This window comes from Meleagris gallopavo, chromosome 2 (assembly GCF_905368555.1).
Source record: "Meleagris gallopavo chromosome 2, MGAL_WU_HG_1.1, whole genome shotgun sequence".
Taxonomy (NCBI): Eukaryota; Metazoa; Chordata; class Aves; order Galliformes; family Phasianidae; genus Meleagris; species Meleagris gallopavo.
This window is the reverse complement of record NC_139405.1, coordinates 30,961,423-30,978,034: the sequence shown is the minus strand read 5'-3', so window position 1 is coordinate 30,978,034 and position 16,612 is coordinate 30,961,423. Positions and strand designations below refer to the sequence as shown.

The following is a 16,612-nucleotide window of genomic DNA, read 5'->3' as shown; positions in this document are numbered from 1 at the left end:
CATGCTCCACTCACGTGTCCTTTTGCACATCTTTTATGTTGTCACCAGAGATAGCATTGGAGAAAGAAGCGTTCTGAGCATAAACACTACCTAACAGAGTGGATAATGTTGATGCATCCTCAGGTCTGAGTTAGATCATGTCAGACTTTTAATGCAATGTACAAATAAAGTGGGGCTTTATGTTGCAGTGATATTTCCAGCTTTTTAATAGAAAATATAAAATTACACAGGAGGTAATGAAAGTATAGTTATTCAGTTTTGCTGTCAACCCAGTCATGGTAAAGCAGAAAAAACTACAGAGCCATCTAAACTTAGAAGTAGTGGAGCTGAGTGTTAGCCTGTGGACTTGGCTGCTGTTTCTCAAGAGAAGATGATTTGGGGCTGTGAATCCTGGGGAAGTTCTAGCATTTAAAACAAAACAAAACCCCACAGAATAGAAGTGTTGCTTGTCACACTGATTGTAGACTTCGTAGGTTATTCTCTAAAGGTGCCATTTAACAATCCAGGAAAACACAAACGTTCCTTCTTCATATAAATATTATAGAACATTTTATGCACTTAGTTTAAAATAATTTGGGGTACTTCTGGAAAAACTGAAGTTTCAGTTTTGCAGTTACACACTGGATCAGCAAAATATTAGAGGAAACAGGTCCAAGTGTACGTACAAGGAGTGTGTCCTTATTAAATTAATACCTTTTGTCATCTGGGTATTCATTTTCATTTTTTACTTCAATTATGGCAGACTTAGAAATTTCACCCCCAAAAAATAACTAACCAAGAAAATACCCACCGACAACCTATATACCTAGTTTTCTCAGGGATGAAATGAATGTTTTGTGTATTTTGCTTCAGTAAGTATTCACAGGTGCAGTTTCAGGTGGGGAAAATAAATTTGATTAGTTCACCAAGGCTGGTATTTGCAAGGCCCATCCTGCAGTGGAAGACTTCTCTGTTCTGAAAAATTTGGTTTTCCTTTCAGGCAATCAGTGGAAGTGTGCACTTAGCTTGTTTTACAGGCTTGTCCTTCATCCAAACAAGGCCTAGCTTTTTAATTTTTGCACTGTCAAATGTAAACTGCAACAGCCTTAATGTCTATAATAGAATGGAACTGGAATGCCTTGGGATGCTCTATTGCTTTCATTCAATTCTAGCTATTGCCCTTCCATCTTCCATCAACTATAGCCAAGCCTACTTGTTCTAAATCTAATATTGGTAAATCAATGCAAAATTATTTGTGTAGCTACACAAGAAATGCTTTCAGCATTAGTTTTCTGCAATCATCCAAAGGAATAAATCTATTTATTGTTAGAAAATAAAATGGCATTTGGTAAGGGGAAAACTTAGTATCAATTATCTTTGTTTTTCATTTCATCCATCTTCCCATAGGAGTTTCTTCTTATAGCAAGTCTATTTCCAATGCTATTTTTATTTCATTGCTCTGGAAGCTTTTCAGCTGACGTGGAAGTAGTCAGGATTTAAATGTCATTTTGACTGAGATGTTTCCTTCCTGTTTGGTTTCTTATTGTTCAATTTAAGGAATTTTTTTGAATGATGAGGACTGATGCAAACAGAATGACCAGTAAGTAGTTTAGAATTTGATTCTTTTAGCATCCTCCCTAATTGGGAATCTTATCTTGAGGTACAAAGAGATGTCAGTCAAACTCTTGCACCTGAGCACTATTTCGTCTTGATTCAGTCTTTCACTTTCTTTCTCTTTATGAGACAGTCTGAGGGAGATCATAGCTTTAGCATGTTGTAACTTGAACTTCATTTGGATAGGTATAAGCTGTGCTTCTCAAGCTATGTTTTGTGCTGATTTTATATACCACAACTGAATGGGTAAAACTACATGTTTAATAAAGCTTACTTGTGTGATCACTAAAGGATGTATTTTATTTTAACTTCTTGACCTCAAAGCCCTTATCTGTTAAGCTCCTTGCAGTGTTAATCAGTGATGTGAAGTTGGTGAATGTGCCATATAATATCTTCAAAAAATATCTTCCTTTCATGCATGATAATAGAACACGTGGTCTCTGGCAAACTAAGAGATGTGCATAAGCCTTACTTCAGAGGAGACTAGCAAAGAGAAAAAAAAGAGTCAAAATCTTTGTAGATATTGTTTCTACAAAACTAAAACTCTACATTTGTGAACTTTACCTTAGCAAGTTGAGATACTGGTGGAATATTTGGGAGGATTGTAGCTGTACTTGATGGAAAACTCATTACTCAAAATTGTAGTCCTGAATAAGCAACTTCTGGTACTTAATTCTACTTCTGAATATTTATGCATAATGAAGTAAAAGTAATAGGTATACAGTATAAATGTTGTATTTACATTACATATTTAAGATGAGAGGTTTAATTTAATGCATTTATTTTTAAGCTGGTCCAAGCAGTGCCATTGGAGCTCAGGAAAGTACAGCCCAACTGTTGGTGTCAGATCCAAACCTCATTCATGTATTAGTGAAATTTCTTTCTGGCACAAATCCTCATGGAACAAATCAACACAGTCCACAGGTAAGTAGCAATTAAAATAACAGAACAATCCTTCATAATAACATTTAAATAAACATGACAGAAATGTGTGTTGTCTGTATTGTATTGTATTATATCCTTAGCTTATCTGCTATGAATAGTAAACTTTTCTTTTTACATTTATGTAGACAAGTTGCTCCAGGAGGATGTGATTTCTTGGTTAATGTGTTCTGTGTTAAGATTTTTTAGTAGTGTGCGTAGAAAACTTGCAGAGTTCAGTTTGCTTACATGTCAGGCAAAGAACTGAATTCTTGCTTTTTACTTACGGATATTGGTAGAAAAACAGATGGTATAAATTCGTCTGGAGTAGAAAACTCTAAAATTTTTCAGAAAGCAAGTTAAGTTATGAAATACTTATCTATTCTTGGAAGATGTTTTTCATGTTAGGAACAATATCCTGGTCTTGAAGACATTTCAATTTTGTATGTACTTATTAAAATTCTTTTCCCTCTAGGTTGGGCCAACTGCTACGCAAGCTATGCAAGAATTTCTTACTCGATTACAAGTGCACCTTTCATCAACTTGTCCTCAAATGTTTAGTGAATTTTTATTGAAATTAATACATATTCTTTCAACAGAAAGGTAAATCTTAGTTTTTTGTTTTCCTACCCTCTTTGTCTTTAAAATCTGTTTGTGAGCCACAACCAAAATGTGTACATTCCCTCTTTTGTCCTACTGCCAAGTTGTGTATGGATTGAGATCACAGCACTACTAGTGGCACCCAGGCAGTTTCTAGCATGTGGAAAAGTACACCTGGATTCCACACGCTGCCAGCCATCTTTATGCAAGGGACAGTGAATGTAAGCAATAAGGAGTCAGTTGGAGTGTCATTGCATGGGCTAAGATGTAGGCATTTTTCAGGGTTAAAGTAATCCCTAAAATAAAGGCACTGTTGATGAGTTTACCCATTGAAAAGGCAAAAGCATCCTGAAAGGCCTGAATTAACCAAAGGTAAAGCAAATTATTTATAGATTACTTTCATAATAGTAGGATGAAATGTGTGATTGCATAATTGTATTTATTTCACAAAAATGTTATCAAGAATATTAATGATTTTGGTTGTTTAGAATAAGGATCACTTCAGAAGTAGTGTAATAATGCATGCATACGTTAAGGATGCAGAAGTCCAGCATATGTAGGCAAAGATACATGCTTTTGTATATACATATGCAAACAAATGGAATTAATACAAACAGTTAATTACAGCTGTATCCATTACTTAAAGTTCTTACCCATAAAGTACTAAATCAGCTTCATTCTCATCAAAACTGTGAAAAACCAACCATGAAGTTGACGAGAAGAAAAAAAGGAGCTTACCAAAGGAGAGTAAATCTATAGATTGTATGTTTTATTGCATTTTCCTTTTCTTATAATTTCATTGGAGAAGAAGGTATTTTTGCTACCATCATTTGAACATCAAATTTTTGACAACCTCACTCATATGAAAATAAGGCTTTGCATCGTGCTTTTTGTCTCTACTTTCCTTTCTCTTCTTTATTCTTTATATTCTCTATATTCTGTGTTCTACAAATTCAAGGACAGACAGAGAACAGAAGGAAATGCGAAGGTGAATTGTAGGCTTCTGCTTAAGATAGTAGGGAACACACAGGAGGCAGAACTTTTAAGCATATTTTTCTTACTATAAAGTTGTCTCAATAGAACATACAGTGAAAGTGCTGCAGTCTCCAGCTGTGCTGAGGCCATATGGAGCATTAACCACTAATTTCCAAATCTGTTGCAACTCTCAGCTTCTTGGATGGCCTGTCCTTTTCTTACTCATTTATCTGCTTTTTCTGGATTCAAAGTCTCTTTTAAACCTTAGTGCAAGATCTGAATTCATGACCAAGTTTATTGTACTCCTTCTTCAGTACCGTTTTTTGTGAAAAAGCAGTTGTCCGATTCGCCTGCAGAAATACTTAAATCTGTGTGCTATTCCTTTAAAATAACTAATTGCATCCAGTAAATAAAAGAATTACCGTATTTTGAATGTATTACCAGAGTACCCAATTCCAGTTTCATCTCCAGCAAACAGTAGAAAGTCCTAAGACACCAAATGATCTGGTAGTGTTTCTGCATTTTAAATGCAGCCATGGTCCCTGAGCATCAGTATAAGCTTCTTTAGATCCAGGAATATTCATGCTTGGAACTTCTGTTGTTGTTGATAAGATCTCTTTCTTCTTCCCTGCAATGAAATTATCGTAACTAAGAAAAGGTGAAGGCATCTTTTTGTTACTACTTCTTTCTAGCTTTAAAGTTCCGATTATATTTCGGAACTTTACATATCAGTTTTGAAAAGGTTTCAGCATTTCAAACATAATCTCAAACTCTGCTAATGTGGAAAATGAACCAAGTATCTTACGGCTTACACTGTATGGATTTCATCAGTATCTGAAGCTGGCTTTACACAGGATGGTCATTTAGGCAAGTCATTCCTCACTGACCTTTTAATGTCATTTCACTAGCTTTACTAGCTTCTGAAGGTTCTTAAGGTCTTGACACCTAGCAATGCCTGTTTTCTGCATCGTACATTAGTTTGTGAATGAAGGGTTTATTCCTGAATGTTCTGCCTCCCTCTTTAATTGAGTTGTTGGGATTTTTGTTTGTTTGTTTTGTTTTTTATTTGATTTTATTTGATTTTTTTACTATAACTGCATGTTATTTTAGCTCTGCTGCTTAGTTCAAAGTTCAGGTTTGGGGATATCCATGTTGAGTAATCACGAATGATACCACTCTAACATTTCTTTATATGGATACAAAAATATGTAAGGACTACTAAGATTTGTGGTTTTAGAAGGCTTTCAGCTTTTGGTTTTAGAAAGAGAAGGGAAACCTGCTAGTGATCTGTCTTATGCATCTGTCTTATGTATTGCTATGGGGACAGTTTCTTAGCCTGGCCATTTTCATGCCTGGTCAGGTTGTTGATGGCATAGCACTGAGGAGTTAGCACTGTCTCCCTTTTCTTGCTTCCTCTTCCCCACATTGAAAAAATCTACTCTGTCCTGCTCTTCTCTATTGATGTAGTGTCTCCTCAGTTGTGTGGAGGAGGAGTACCACTGTCTACACAGCAGCGAGGAGCTTATACCTTGTGCTTAGCAGGTCTGCTTCTTGAAGGCTCAGTCAGTGGGCCCAAGACTGTTGTGTGTAGAGCAGTAAACTAGTCATGTGGCAGTTGTTTGGCCTGAAGTGTGGTAGGAATTATGATTTACTTCTGATATAGTTGTTCTACAGGTCTTTAGACAAAAATTTAATGAGGGAAGGGCTTCCTCATTTTCTTGTTTCCCTCTTTTCCAGTAGGTGGCACTTTGGTGTTATCTATCCTTTAATCTTACAGAAAACTATGTCAGCTTTCTCTAAGAAATTTTACATCATTAATTTGAATTGGATGGGTGATGTTCACTAGGTTATGTTAATGGACTATTCCTCACACAAGAAATTTAATTATTCTGTAAAATCGTTAATTCATAGTGAATCTTAGAATGCATACTTATGTGTTATAGCATACTTGAAATAAGCTGATTAAGCCATTGAAATGATAGCTTTTGAGTTGCGTTAAGATTTTTTTTAAGACAAATTAAAAGTAGGACTGAAATATAACATGGAAGCAAAGCACTAAAAAAGGGCTTTGATGACTATTTGCAGATCCTCAGGCAGTTATTGAACTGTACTATGTCTGACCAAATTGTAAGACTGATTGTTTAAAAAAAAAAGCAGAATTTTACTGTTAGAATTAATTAAATGGCAAATATTTTCTTCAAATCTGTTTATAGAAAATGTTTTGTTCTGCATTTAATGTTATAGTGGGACTGACTACTCAGTGTCAAAAGATATAGAGAAATGTTTCAAGTTACTAACCAAACCACTCTTAGAGAATTAGAACCAGCTTTATGTTAGATACACTTGATTGAGAAAGTTCATTTTACAGTCTACTGGTAAATGTGTGAAAACACAGAGGAGGGCCACTAAGATGATCAGAGGGCTGGAGCACCTCTTGTATGAGGAAGTGTTGGGGGAACTGGGCTTGTTTAGCTTGGAGAAGTGAAGACTCCAGGGAGACCTCATTGTGGCCTTCCAATATTTGAAAAGAACTTATAAACAGGAGGGGGTATGTCTGTTTACAAGGTTGGATAGTGATAGAACAAGCGGGAATGGTTTAAAACTGAGACAGGGGAGGTTTAGGTGAGATATTAGGAGGAAGTTTTTCACACAAAGGGTGGTGACACACTGGAACAGGTTGCCCAAGGAGGTTGTGGATGCCCCATCCCTGGAGGCATTCAAGGCCAGGTTGGATGTGGCTCCCTGAGCAACCTGGTCTGGTGGTTGGCAACCCGGAACATAGCAAGGGGATTGAAAATACATGATCATTGTGGGCTTTTTCAACCCAGGCCATTCTGTGATTCTATGATTCAAATGGCAAAATAAGCTTAGTGCCAGAAGAGATCCCTCAAGTAATCAACCTGTAAGCACCTACCTGTGACAATTTGAATATCTTCTCATGGTTTTACATATAGTTGTTATTCGGAAAGCTTAAAACTGACCATTCTTCTCTCTACTTTGGAGGAAAAAAAATTACAGAGGGACAAATCCTGTTGAATTATCCTACTAGAATTAAGGAAATAATCCTAATGATACTACTGTATTAGACTGCTTCTTCCCATGCAGTTTCCCTGCAAATTTATGAAACTTTTCATCCACAGCAACTGAACAGGACTGTATCTGAAATACATACTCACAAAGTTAATTGGTCAGTTAAAAAGAAAAAAAAGTGAAACAAAGATCTAACTAGATTTCCAACTTTTGGAAAAGAAGCTTTTGTTGTTTGTAGTATCAGAAAAGTTAAAGCATGAAGAGATTCTGCTGACTGTGTAGTCATTGGTAGCTAAAAATTATGAATGCTTAACCTACGTGAAAGATCAAGTTATGCTTCAAATTGCATTTCTGGAAATGGCTGGTTTTTTATTGGAAGTCTGGTGTGCTTTTTGATTCTTAAATCTCAAGGAAACAACAGCAAAAAATTATCTATCTTGTTAATATTGAATAATGAAATATCTTTTTTTTCCTTTTTCCTTTCAGAGGTGCTTTTCAGACAGGCCAAGGGCCTTTGGATGCACAAGTGAAACTCTTGGAATTTACCCTGGAACAGAATTTTGAAGTTGTGTCAGTTAGCACTATTTCTGCAGTGATCGAGTCTATAACCTTCCTTGTGCATCATTACATTACATGTTCGGACAAAGTGATGTCTCGCAGCGGCTCAGACAGCTCTGTGGGTGCTAGAGCATGTTTTGGAGGGCTTTTTGCCAACATTATCCGTCCAGGTGATGCCAAAGCTGTTTGTGGAGAAATGACAAGGGATCAACTTATGTTTGATTTGTTAAAACTGGTGAACATTTTAGTTCAGCTGCCACTTTCCAGTAACCGAGAATATAGTGCCCGTGTACCAGTAGCAAGCAGCACCACAGACAGTGTGTCTGATGAAGAAAAGGTTTCAGGAGGCAAAGATGGCAATGGAAACAATCCTAGTATTCAAGGATCAACTGCGTATGTTGCGGACTTGGTGTTAGCCAACCAACAAATTATGAGCCAGATTTTGTCTGCCCTTGGCCAGTGTAACAGCAGTGCTATGGCAATGATTATTGGTAGGTATTTCTTAATTGAAGGGGGAGGTCTTTTGTGGTGGTAAATACTTTAAACTTCTACAAACTAATGCATTGGCACAGATGTACAAAATGTGTCAAAAAAAGACAGAAAAAGAGAAGCTGATAGAAAAGTGAGAAGGACGGCAAGTGATGTAAGGTGGGGACAAAAACATTGTAAGGTGGGAGACAGTAATTAAAGCCAAATGGGAACGTTTGGCATTTGTAATTCTGGGATTCAGCAAATTCAGAAGGATTGATGTTGGAAGGGTCCTCTGGAGATTGCCTAGTTAAACTTCCCTACACAAGGAGATCCTGATGCAGAGAGTAGGTTCCTCAGTACCTTATCCAGTGGATTTTTTAATTCTTCAAGAGTGGAGGCTCCACAACTGCTCTGGGAAGTCTATACCAGCGTTCAGTTATTCTTAAAGAAAAATACACTTTGTTATGTTTAAAAGGAATTTCCTGTATTTCAGTCTTTGCCTTTGCATGTCTCCATACATGGATTAGAATTAGTCTTCAGTTTGTACTACAGGCATGTTACCCTGATAGTTCACTTCATATAGCAGTATTTTTCTTTTTTGAATTACTTTTGGAAGAGAAGAATTACAACTGTGCCATTGCAAAAATGCAGGCACTTTTCTACTCTTTTTTTTTTTTTTTTTTTTTTTTTTTTTTTTTTTTTTTTTCCAGAAGTCTCCTTACCAGCATGCTCTTTAGGGTTCTAGTAATATATTTGTGGGAATTCTTCCTGTTACTAAGAAGTGTGGAATGCTGATGATACTTCAAACAGAAAAGTTGCTGTTTGTTGGACATGTGTCTAGGGTGTGTTTTCTCCAAGTAGATATCTTTGAGACGTGCTTTTGAGCTGTGAAGATAACATACAGTTTATTTGCACAACTTGAACTATCAGATAAAATACTACATAAAGGTAATGTGTGTGTAAAAGTAGAAGAATAGTTTTCAGAAAAATAGGCTTGGACCCTGCACTCCATTTCAGATACAAAAATAATTGTGAAATTTTGTACTCTGTAGTGTTTCTCTTATTTCCGAGAAAGCTTCTCTGTTGTCTTCTGTGCTGAATTTGTCTTAAGTGGATGTGAAAGTGTTTAACCAACATGGTATCAGAAAACAATGTGTTCTTTGGATGAGAATCTGTGAATGTCTGACCAGTGGTCCATTTGTTATAAGAGCAATTGAGAAAGTAGCAATCCCCAGTGGTCAGATTAAGCAGCAGGCAGGACTTGAACAGCCTGAAGTGCATTGTTGGAATCTTCCTGAAATTAATTCTCAAACACTTCATCCTTCACTCTGGATAGTTGGTGTTGTATCACAAATGCAATATGAACAAACATTGAAAGTAATTTTTTCTGTGCATGGTTGATTGTTTTGCATACATGTTTTTGGGGGTGAAATTCAAATACTCTCCTCAATTTTTATGTCTTTCTGAACCACCAGTTTGTGTCTAGCACATATTTTGTATTTTTTAAGAAATCATTTTGGAAAGATAGCATTGTTTCAATATGTCTTTCATAGAATTCAGAGTACTGGGCCAACTGAATCCCTTCAATGGTTTGCCTTAGGGTCTTTTGATATAGGTTACTGAAACTAATTTGTGTGTTTTGGGAAGATGTAACATAGTTATTTGTGGTTTTAGTTCCTTCAAGAAAATCTGTATTTAGCTTTTTCCAGACAACTTCTTTAAACAAAACATTTCTCTAAGATTGCTGCCAAGGATATGTATGATCCAAAAATCAGTTACCAGCATTTAGTAGTAAACATGTGATGGGTAGCGCAGAATGCTGGCTACCCAGGAAAGATAAACTGAAAGACTTAAACAGATGTGCACTAGTAAGTAATGGCTCTGGTGTCACAATTTCTGCTAATAGTGTTGATTTACTGCACCTTACAAGCCAGTAGATCAGGAACCGGAATAGCCTTCAGTAACTCTTTTGTCACCTGAAGTTAAACTGTTTGTGAGTTTTGTCTTTGCATTTCATTAGGATTTTATGCTTCGTCATTGACAGACTATGAAAATCACATAAGTAATAGTATTCCCATCCTACCCTTCCCTTCCCATGCCTCAAAATCTAAAATCTTAGCAACACCTTCTTTGACTGTCATTTATTTTTAACTTTTGTAGACACTGCAGAGATTGAGTCCTAAGAGACTTCTGTCTGTCTCCATGCTTTCAAAGCTTACCAGTATTTTCTTTCTTGACAACTTAAAAGTGATTAAAGTACTATAGCTGTCAATTCTCTTGCCAAAATGTTTCTCTAAGGCATACTGCAAAGATCACTTAAACACATTCTTTATATTATTTTCTGTGAGTATAATTCCAGTTCCTGTAAATGGAAGGGAAATGAAATCCATTTCCCCAACTCCACTCTAAAACCACTTTTAAAAGCTCAAATTGATGTCATATGCTCTGTGAGGCAGTAATTTTTACAGAGGTAGTTTCTCTTAGGGAAGAATATCCTACTACTTTCCTTCCTCCTTTTCAGCAAATATGTAATCAATATTACTGAATAAATCCTGAACTGTAACACTGGAAAGAAAAGTTCAAGGAGAGGTATTTCCAATAGAGATGCAGATGTTAAGCTACGAACTAATGGTAGTTTATACGAACCTGAAAATTATCCTTCTTGTAAAATCCATGCCAATATTTAGCTGAAATGAAATTTAAATATCCTTAAGTTCTCCTCTATGCTGTAACAATTTGTTAGGTCTCAGCTTCTGAACCTTGAACTGTTCCTGTTTTTACTAAGGTGCAAGTGGCTTACATCTTACTAAACATGAAAACTTTCATGGTGGCTTAGATGCAATATCAGTTGGAGATGGATTGTTCACTATCCTGACAACACTTAGTAAGAAAGCAACAACGGTGCAAGTGATGCTTCAGCCAATTCTTACTTACATGGCTTGTGGGTATATGGGAAGACAGGTAGGTTCCCTTTAACTTTGCTGTTCTTCAAGATGATTACGTTTTGGTTGATGCAGTAAGCTATAGTCATGTCAGTAAACTAACTGATTTTAATATTTTTCCGACATAACTGTGGTGCAGAAGATAGGAAGTCTCCATTGTTTTGAAGGGGGAGAGAGTTTAGATTTTCTCCAAGGATATTTTGGTATTCCTATTAATATTCCTGGTGAATTGAATGTTTCATTGTGTTCAAGTGGAAAATACGTTTACTGTGTTTATATTACTGTGTATTTATAATGTTCAATATTCTTAATTCCCTTCAGCTACTTACCTTGTCATTTAATCTTTTCCTTACTACAAAGGCTTCTCCTGTGTAAGAGTGAACCTTCTGGAGGATGATACTGCTATTTTGTGGTAGAGAGGTTGACTGTGGTGGGATTTCTTATTACAGTTTCTAATTCTGTATGAAATTGTATTTCTTAACTTTCTTTTAGGGTTCTCTTGCCACTTGTCAGTTGTCTGAACCACTCCTCTGGTTCATTTTACGAGTCTTGGACACAAGCGAGGCACTGAAGGCTTTTCATGATATGGGTAAGAATGTGTTTTCTTTGGGTGCTTCAAGTAGAAGGTTTATTGTAGGTTTTATGGCACTTCAGGAATACAGACGTGTCTAGAGAAGCAAATTTATTAAATATGTGTTTATTTGCTTAGAATCTATCATAGGCTTCTGAACAGGTGTTGTTTTTTTTTCCCTATCCCAATTATACTTAGGTGGTGTTCAGCTTATTTGTAACAACATGGTAACTAGCACAAGAGCTATTGTTAACACAGCAAGAAGTATGGTTTCAACTATTATGAAATTCCTTGATTCTGGTCCCACCAAAGCAACAGACAGTAGTTTGAAAGCCAGAGTGCTAGCTTCTGAACCTGATAATGCAGAGGGAATTCACAATTTTGCGCCCTTGGGTAAGTAATACAACCTTCTCTCACCTTAATATCCAGTGGCCATTTGAATCTGTATCATACAATTATAGAATCATAGAATCACTTAGATTGGAAAAGACCTTAAAGATCATCGAGTCCAACTATGACTTAACCATACTACCCTAACTAACAACCCTCCACTAAATCATGTCCCTGAGCACGACATCCAAATGGATTTTAAACACATCCAGGGATGGTGACTCAACCACCTCCCTGGGGAGCCTATTCCAGTGCTTAACAACCCTGTCTGTAAAATAATGTTTCCTGATATCCAACCTAAACTTACCCTGGTGCAACTTGAGGTATTTCCCCTCATCCTGTCACCAGTGAAGAGAGACCAACCCTGCTCTCACTGTAAGCACCCTTCAGTTATTGGAAGAGAGCAATAAGGTTTCCCCTCAGCTTCCTTTTCCCCAGACAGAACATCCCCAGTTCCTTCAGTCTCTCTTCATAGGACATATTCTCCAAGCCCTTCACAAGCCTTGTTGCCCTTCTTTGCACCTGCTCCAGCACCTCAATGTCCTTTCTGTACTGAGGTGCCCAAAACTGAACACAGTACTCGAGGTGAGGCCTCACCAATGTCAAGTACAGGGGGAGGATGACTTCCTAGTCCTGCTCACCACACCATTCCTGATACAAGCTAGGATGCCATTGGCCTTCCTGGCCACCTGCGCACACTGGTGGCTCATATTCAGCTGACTGTCCATCAGTACACATCATGTTCTTAACAAGAAGTATTGTGTCAAATATTGAGGTACTACCAGACCTTCTAAACAGAGAGGGTGCTAGTGTTTCAGAATGTTGCTGAGTGAGAAAACAAATTGCTTGGTGATCTCCTCCTCCATGTTAATAAGAGCTTGTTTGATTGGGGGATGGAAGGAAAGGAAATGGTCAGTATGTGATGTAGTCATTGAATCAAGGTAAGCCTCTTCCTCCCCTGGGTTCCAGCCCAGTTTCTACAGTAATCCACTAAGACTCACTGGCTGCACTTAATGCACAACAGATTTAGTCCAGCTGTTACAGAAGCATTTCATAGCATTTCACTCAGAATGAGCGTGAGCTAGGTCAGACAGCAGCAGATACTGGAGCATTGGGCTATTCATGCTGATACTGTTTTCATGCTTGTACCTAGATGCATCAATGCTACCAGCGCGAATGTTTGTTAAAATTGCAGTGCTTTTTTGGTATCAGTGTAATGGCTACCACATATTAAAATGCATGAGTTTTAAGGTGTAAATGTACTCTAATATTTTACTGAGGTTTTCTTTCTTCCACTACTAGTGTCTTGATTCATATTGCTGTTCATTAGCCCCAGTGTAGCTGACAAATGTGTATGCCCAGTATCTTATTGTCATGAGTGAAGAAAGCTTTTAAAAAGCTTTGGAAATACTGTAGGACAAGAAAGAAGTCCCTTTCAATCCTTTCATTCAAATTTAAAATAATCAAATAAAATGACGCTAGGAAGAAAACAGAAGGTTTATTTATCAGAATGTGGAACCATTCTTAATCTACTTCACTATTCACAAATTCTGAAGAGATAAATTTGAGAAACCTGCAGATGTTGGTACTGAGTTATTTTCAAGTAGTGAAGATCCTAAACATATCACAGCAGTTTCTTGCGCGTTTCATCCTCGGCCTTGGAAAGTGCTGCAGTTCTTGGTGTTCTGCTTTGAGTTTATCTGTCTTAATATTTCACTTCCTATTGAGAGCATGCTTTTGAAATGTACCTTCCGATGGATTTTACTTACTACACTTTGATTGTCATTGAGTGATATTATCTAAGGCACAAACAAACTGAATTCATTTGGGATGAAAGTGTGTCAAAATTTATACTTTAGGAATTCTCCTCCAATTAATAATAGGCAGTCAGTCATAGGATGAGGCTGGAGCTGCTCGAAATTAAAACACCTCATGTATCTGTAGTTGGAACAGCACAGATCCAGTCTTGTTTGCTTGCAGTCTTTGCTTGGTGTCTGAATTTAGAAAAAGGGTTATCATGTTAAACAAAACTTTTTCAGAGAAATGTTTGCAGATTTTGATTATAAAGACATTTGAAACCTTTAAAACTCTCATTAGGTTTACTATGAATGAACAGAGTTCAAGTTGTAAGCATACTGTTCAACCTGGACCTTTTGATTGGCTTGCTTCTGTAATTAAATTTTGATGAAAAGTTCAGGGGTTTGATAGCAGATGCACTCTAGCAAACATTCAAGCACATGCACATTCATGTATATAGGCAAACTATATATAAAACACTTGAAAATTAAAAGAAAAATATGTCAGCAATTATCATGATCATGTGTGGAATGTATGAATAAACAAAACAGATATTAAAAATTGTTTTCCATAATTCAGGTGCTAAATTAATCTGGATTTAATTAATAAATATTTATAAATAATGTTGATACTGCTGTTTTTTGTAGGTTCCATCACCTCAAGCAGCCCTACTGCCCAACCTGCTGAAGTACTGTTACAGGCTACTCCTCCACATAGAAGAGCTCGATCTGCTGCATGGTCATACATATTTTTACCTGAGGAGGCTTGGTGTGATCTCACAATTCATCTTCCTGCAGCAGTGCTGCTCAAAGAGATACACATCCAGCCTCATCTGGCCTCTCTTGCAAGTAAGTACATTTGCTGACACCACTGATTTGAAAGTTTGATGAGTAAGATTTAGCAGTGTCAGAAGCATAACATCAGAAGAACAAAAGCAGATACATTATATGAAGAATGCCAATAAATGAGTTGAAGAGTTTCCTAGTTCAACTTCTCTTCAGAGTTGAAGGCTCTGATTCTGATTGATTTCATGTCTCGTGGCATTAACATCACTATGCCAGAAAACTTTTCATTCTCAAAATTTAAGAGAACGTGATGTTGATCACAAGTCTTCAGGCTAAATGGTGTTGTATGGGAGTTGCAATAAAGCATGAGAGAGAAATTTTCTTATTCTCCTTAACTTTTATTGCCATAGCCCCAAAAACAAAAAAATGTGCTACTTATACTGACAGGACTTTTCTTCATCTCACGTCTTTGGAATAAGCAGTATAACCCATTTATCTGAATGCTGATGCGTTTCACCGTATGTTATCACAAAGGACACATACTATAACTGTAATTGTTCAGTAATGTTTGCTTAAGTTCATTTTCATCATCTTCTCTAAATGAATACATGTTTAATGCTTAAAATTCAAACCAGTACAGGCTTTTAAATGGTATTAAACCTTCTTACCTTGCTCCGTAGCTTGCCCTTCATCAGTATCTGTTGAAATAAGTGCAGATGGTGTCAATATGTTACCTTTGTCAACTCCTGTTATCACAAGCGGTCTCACATACATAAAAATACAGCTTGTAAAAGCTGAAGTTGCATCAGCTGTCTGTCTTCGTCTCCATCGTCCACGGGATGCTAGTACGTTAGGCCTCTCTCAAATCAAACTGTTGGGCCTCACAGCTTTTGGAAACACCTCATCTGCAACAGTCAATAATCCATTCCTTCCTTCTGAGGATCAGGTTTCTAAAACAAGGTAAGCTTCTGCTGTCAGTTGACAGCGACTAGAGCATGCTTTGTAGTGTGCTTATTCTGTATGTGTGAAATGAAAATGTTTCATCTCTGTAGTGGTGAACAAAAACAAAGGATGTGAAGGCATTAAAACTTACATTTGGTGTCCTTAATTATAGGCGGTTGTCCAAAAAAATTTAAGTAGCAGCATATTTCTTATCTCTTCTGAAGTCAGGAAAGTTACGTAAATGTTGAAGCAGGAATAGAAATAGTACATTAGAATGTTTTGTGAAAGTTGTATCCAGTGTTTCTATTTACAAACAATTGAGAAATAGGAACTGAATGTTATGATTCTGGCATATCAGCAAGAACTCTTTTCAAAAGCTTTGATTGGCTTAGGCATGATTTTGAATTTCATACTTACTTTTAAAATAAAAATAGGCATGTAAGGACAACCTCAGTGTTTTTCAACCTGAATTTAATCATTTACAGGTAAATATTTTAGGTTATTGATTTGATTGAAATTTAGTTTACTTAATGATTAAAATTCATGACTTTTGTACATTTCAACTTTGAATTGTGTTGTTTTTATGTTTGAAAAGGAGGTATGAGGAAAATTTTTAAGTATTTTATGCCTTTGAAAAGAAAACAAAACCTGACAGAATGGGAATTCAGAGAACGATGCTTGCTGTCTGGTGTATATTTTATAGGAGCTGTGTAACTGAAACTGATCCATGATCTTGAAAAGCAGCAAAACCGATTTTCATAGACAAATTGTTCTTCCTTTATATTTGTACTTCAGAAAAAGTTAGCTTCAAGTTAAACAAAAACAGTCACTACCAAAGAGAGTGTGAGTGTACATTCTTAACATCTTGAAATGTTTTACTGTGGTTTTCAGCTTATTTTGATTAGTATCTCAAAAGACTCATGGCAGTAATTTGATAGATACGTTAAATAAACTTCAGTATAATTTTGGTTTAGACATAGCTGAGAATTTATTATTTTCATGAAAAATATCTTGGAATATTTTTTTCCTAAAATAAA

At 36.5% G+C, this 16,612-nt stretch overlaps 1 protein-coding gene across 5 annotated transcripts in view; it reads left to right on the top strand.

The window, feature by feature from the left end:
• The window catches only part of BIRC6 (baculoviral IAP repeat containing 6), a 169,334-nt gene that overhangs the window by 71,728 nt on the left and 80,994 nt on the right, over positions 1-16,612 (top strand). For all 5 annotated transcript variants that reach the window (XM_085219529.1, XM_085219526.1, XM_085219527.1 and 2 more), the window contains exons 44-51: positions 2,384-2,517; positions 2,990-3,117; positions 7,606-8,168; positions 10,934-11,109; positions 11,583-11,679; positions 11,860-12,054; positions 14,496-14,696; positions 15,314-15,593. In XM_085219529.1, coding sequence (XP_085075655.1) covers positions 2,384-2,517; positions 2,990-3,117; positions 7,606-8,168; positions 10,934-11,109; positions 11,583-11,679; positions 11,860-12,054; positions 14,496-14,696; positions 15,314-15,593 — 1,774 coding nt within the window. The remainder of the gene's footprint in view (positions 1-2,383; positions 2,518-2,989; positions 3,118-7,605; positions 8,169-10,933; positions 11,110-11,582; positions 11,680-11,859; positions 12,055-14,495; positions 14,697-15,313; positions 15,594-16,612) is intronic.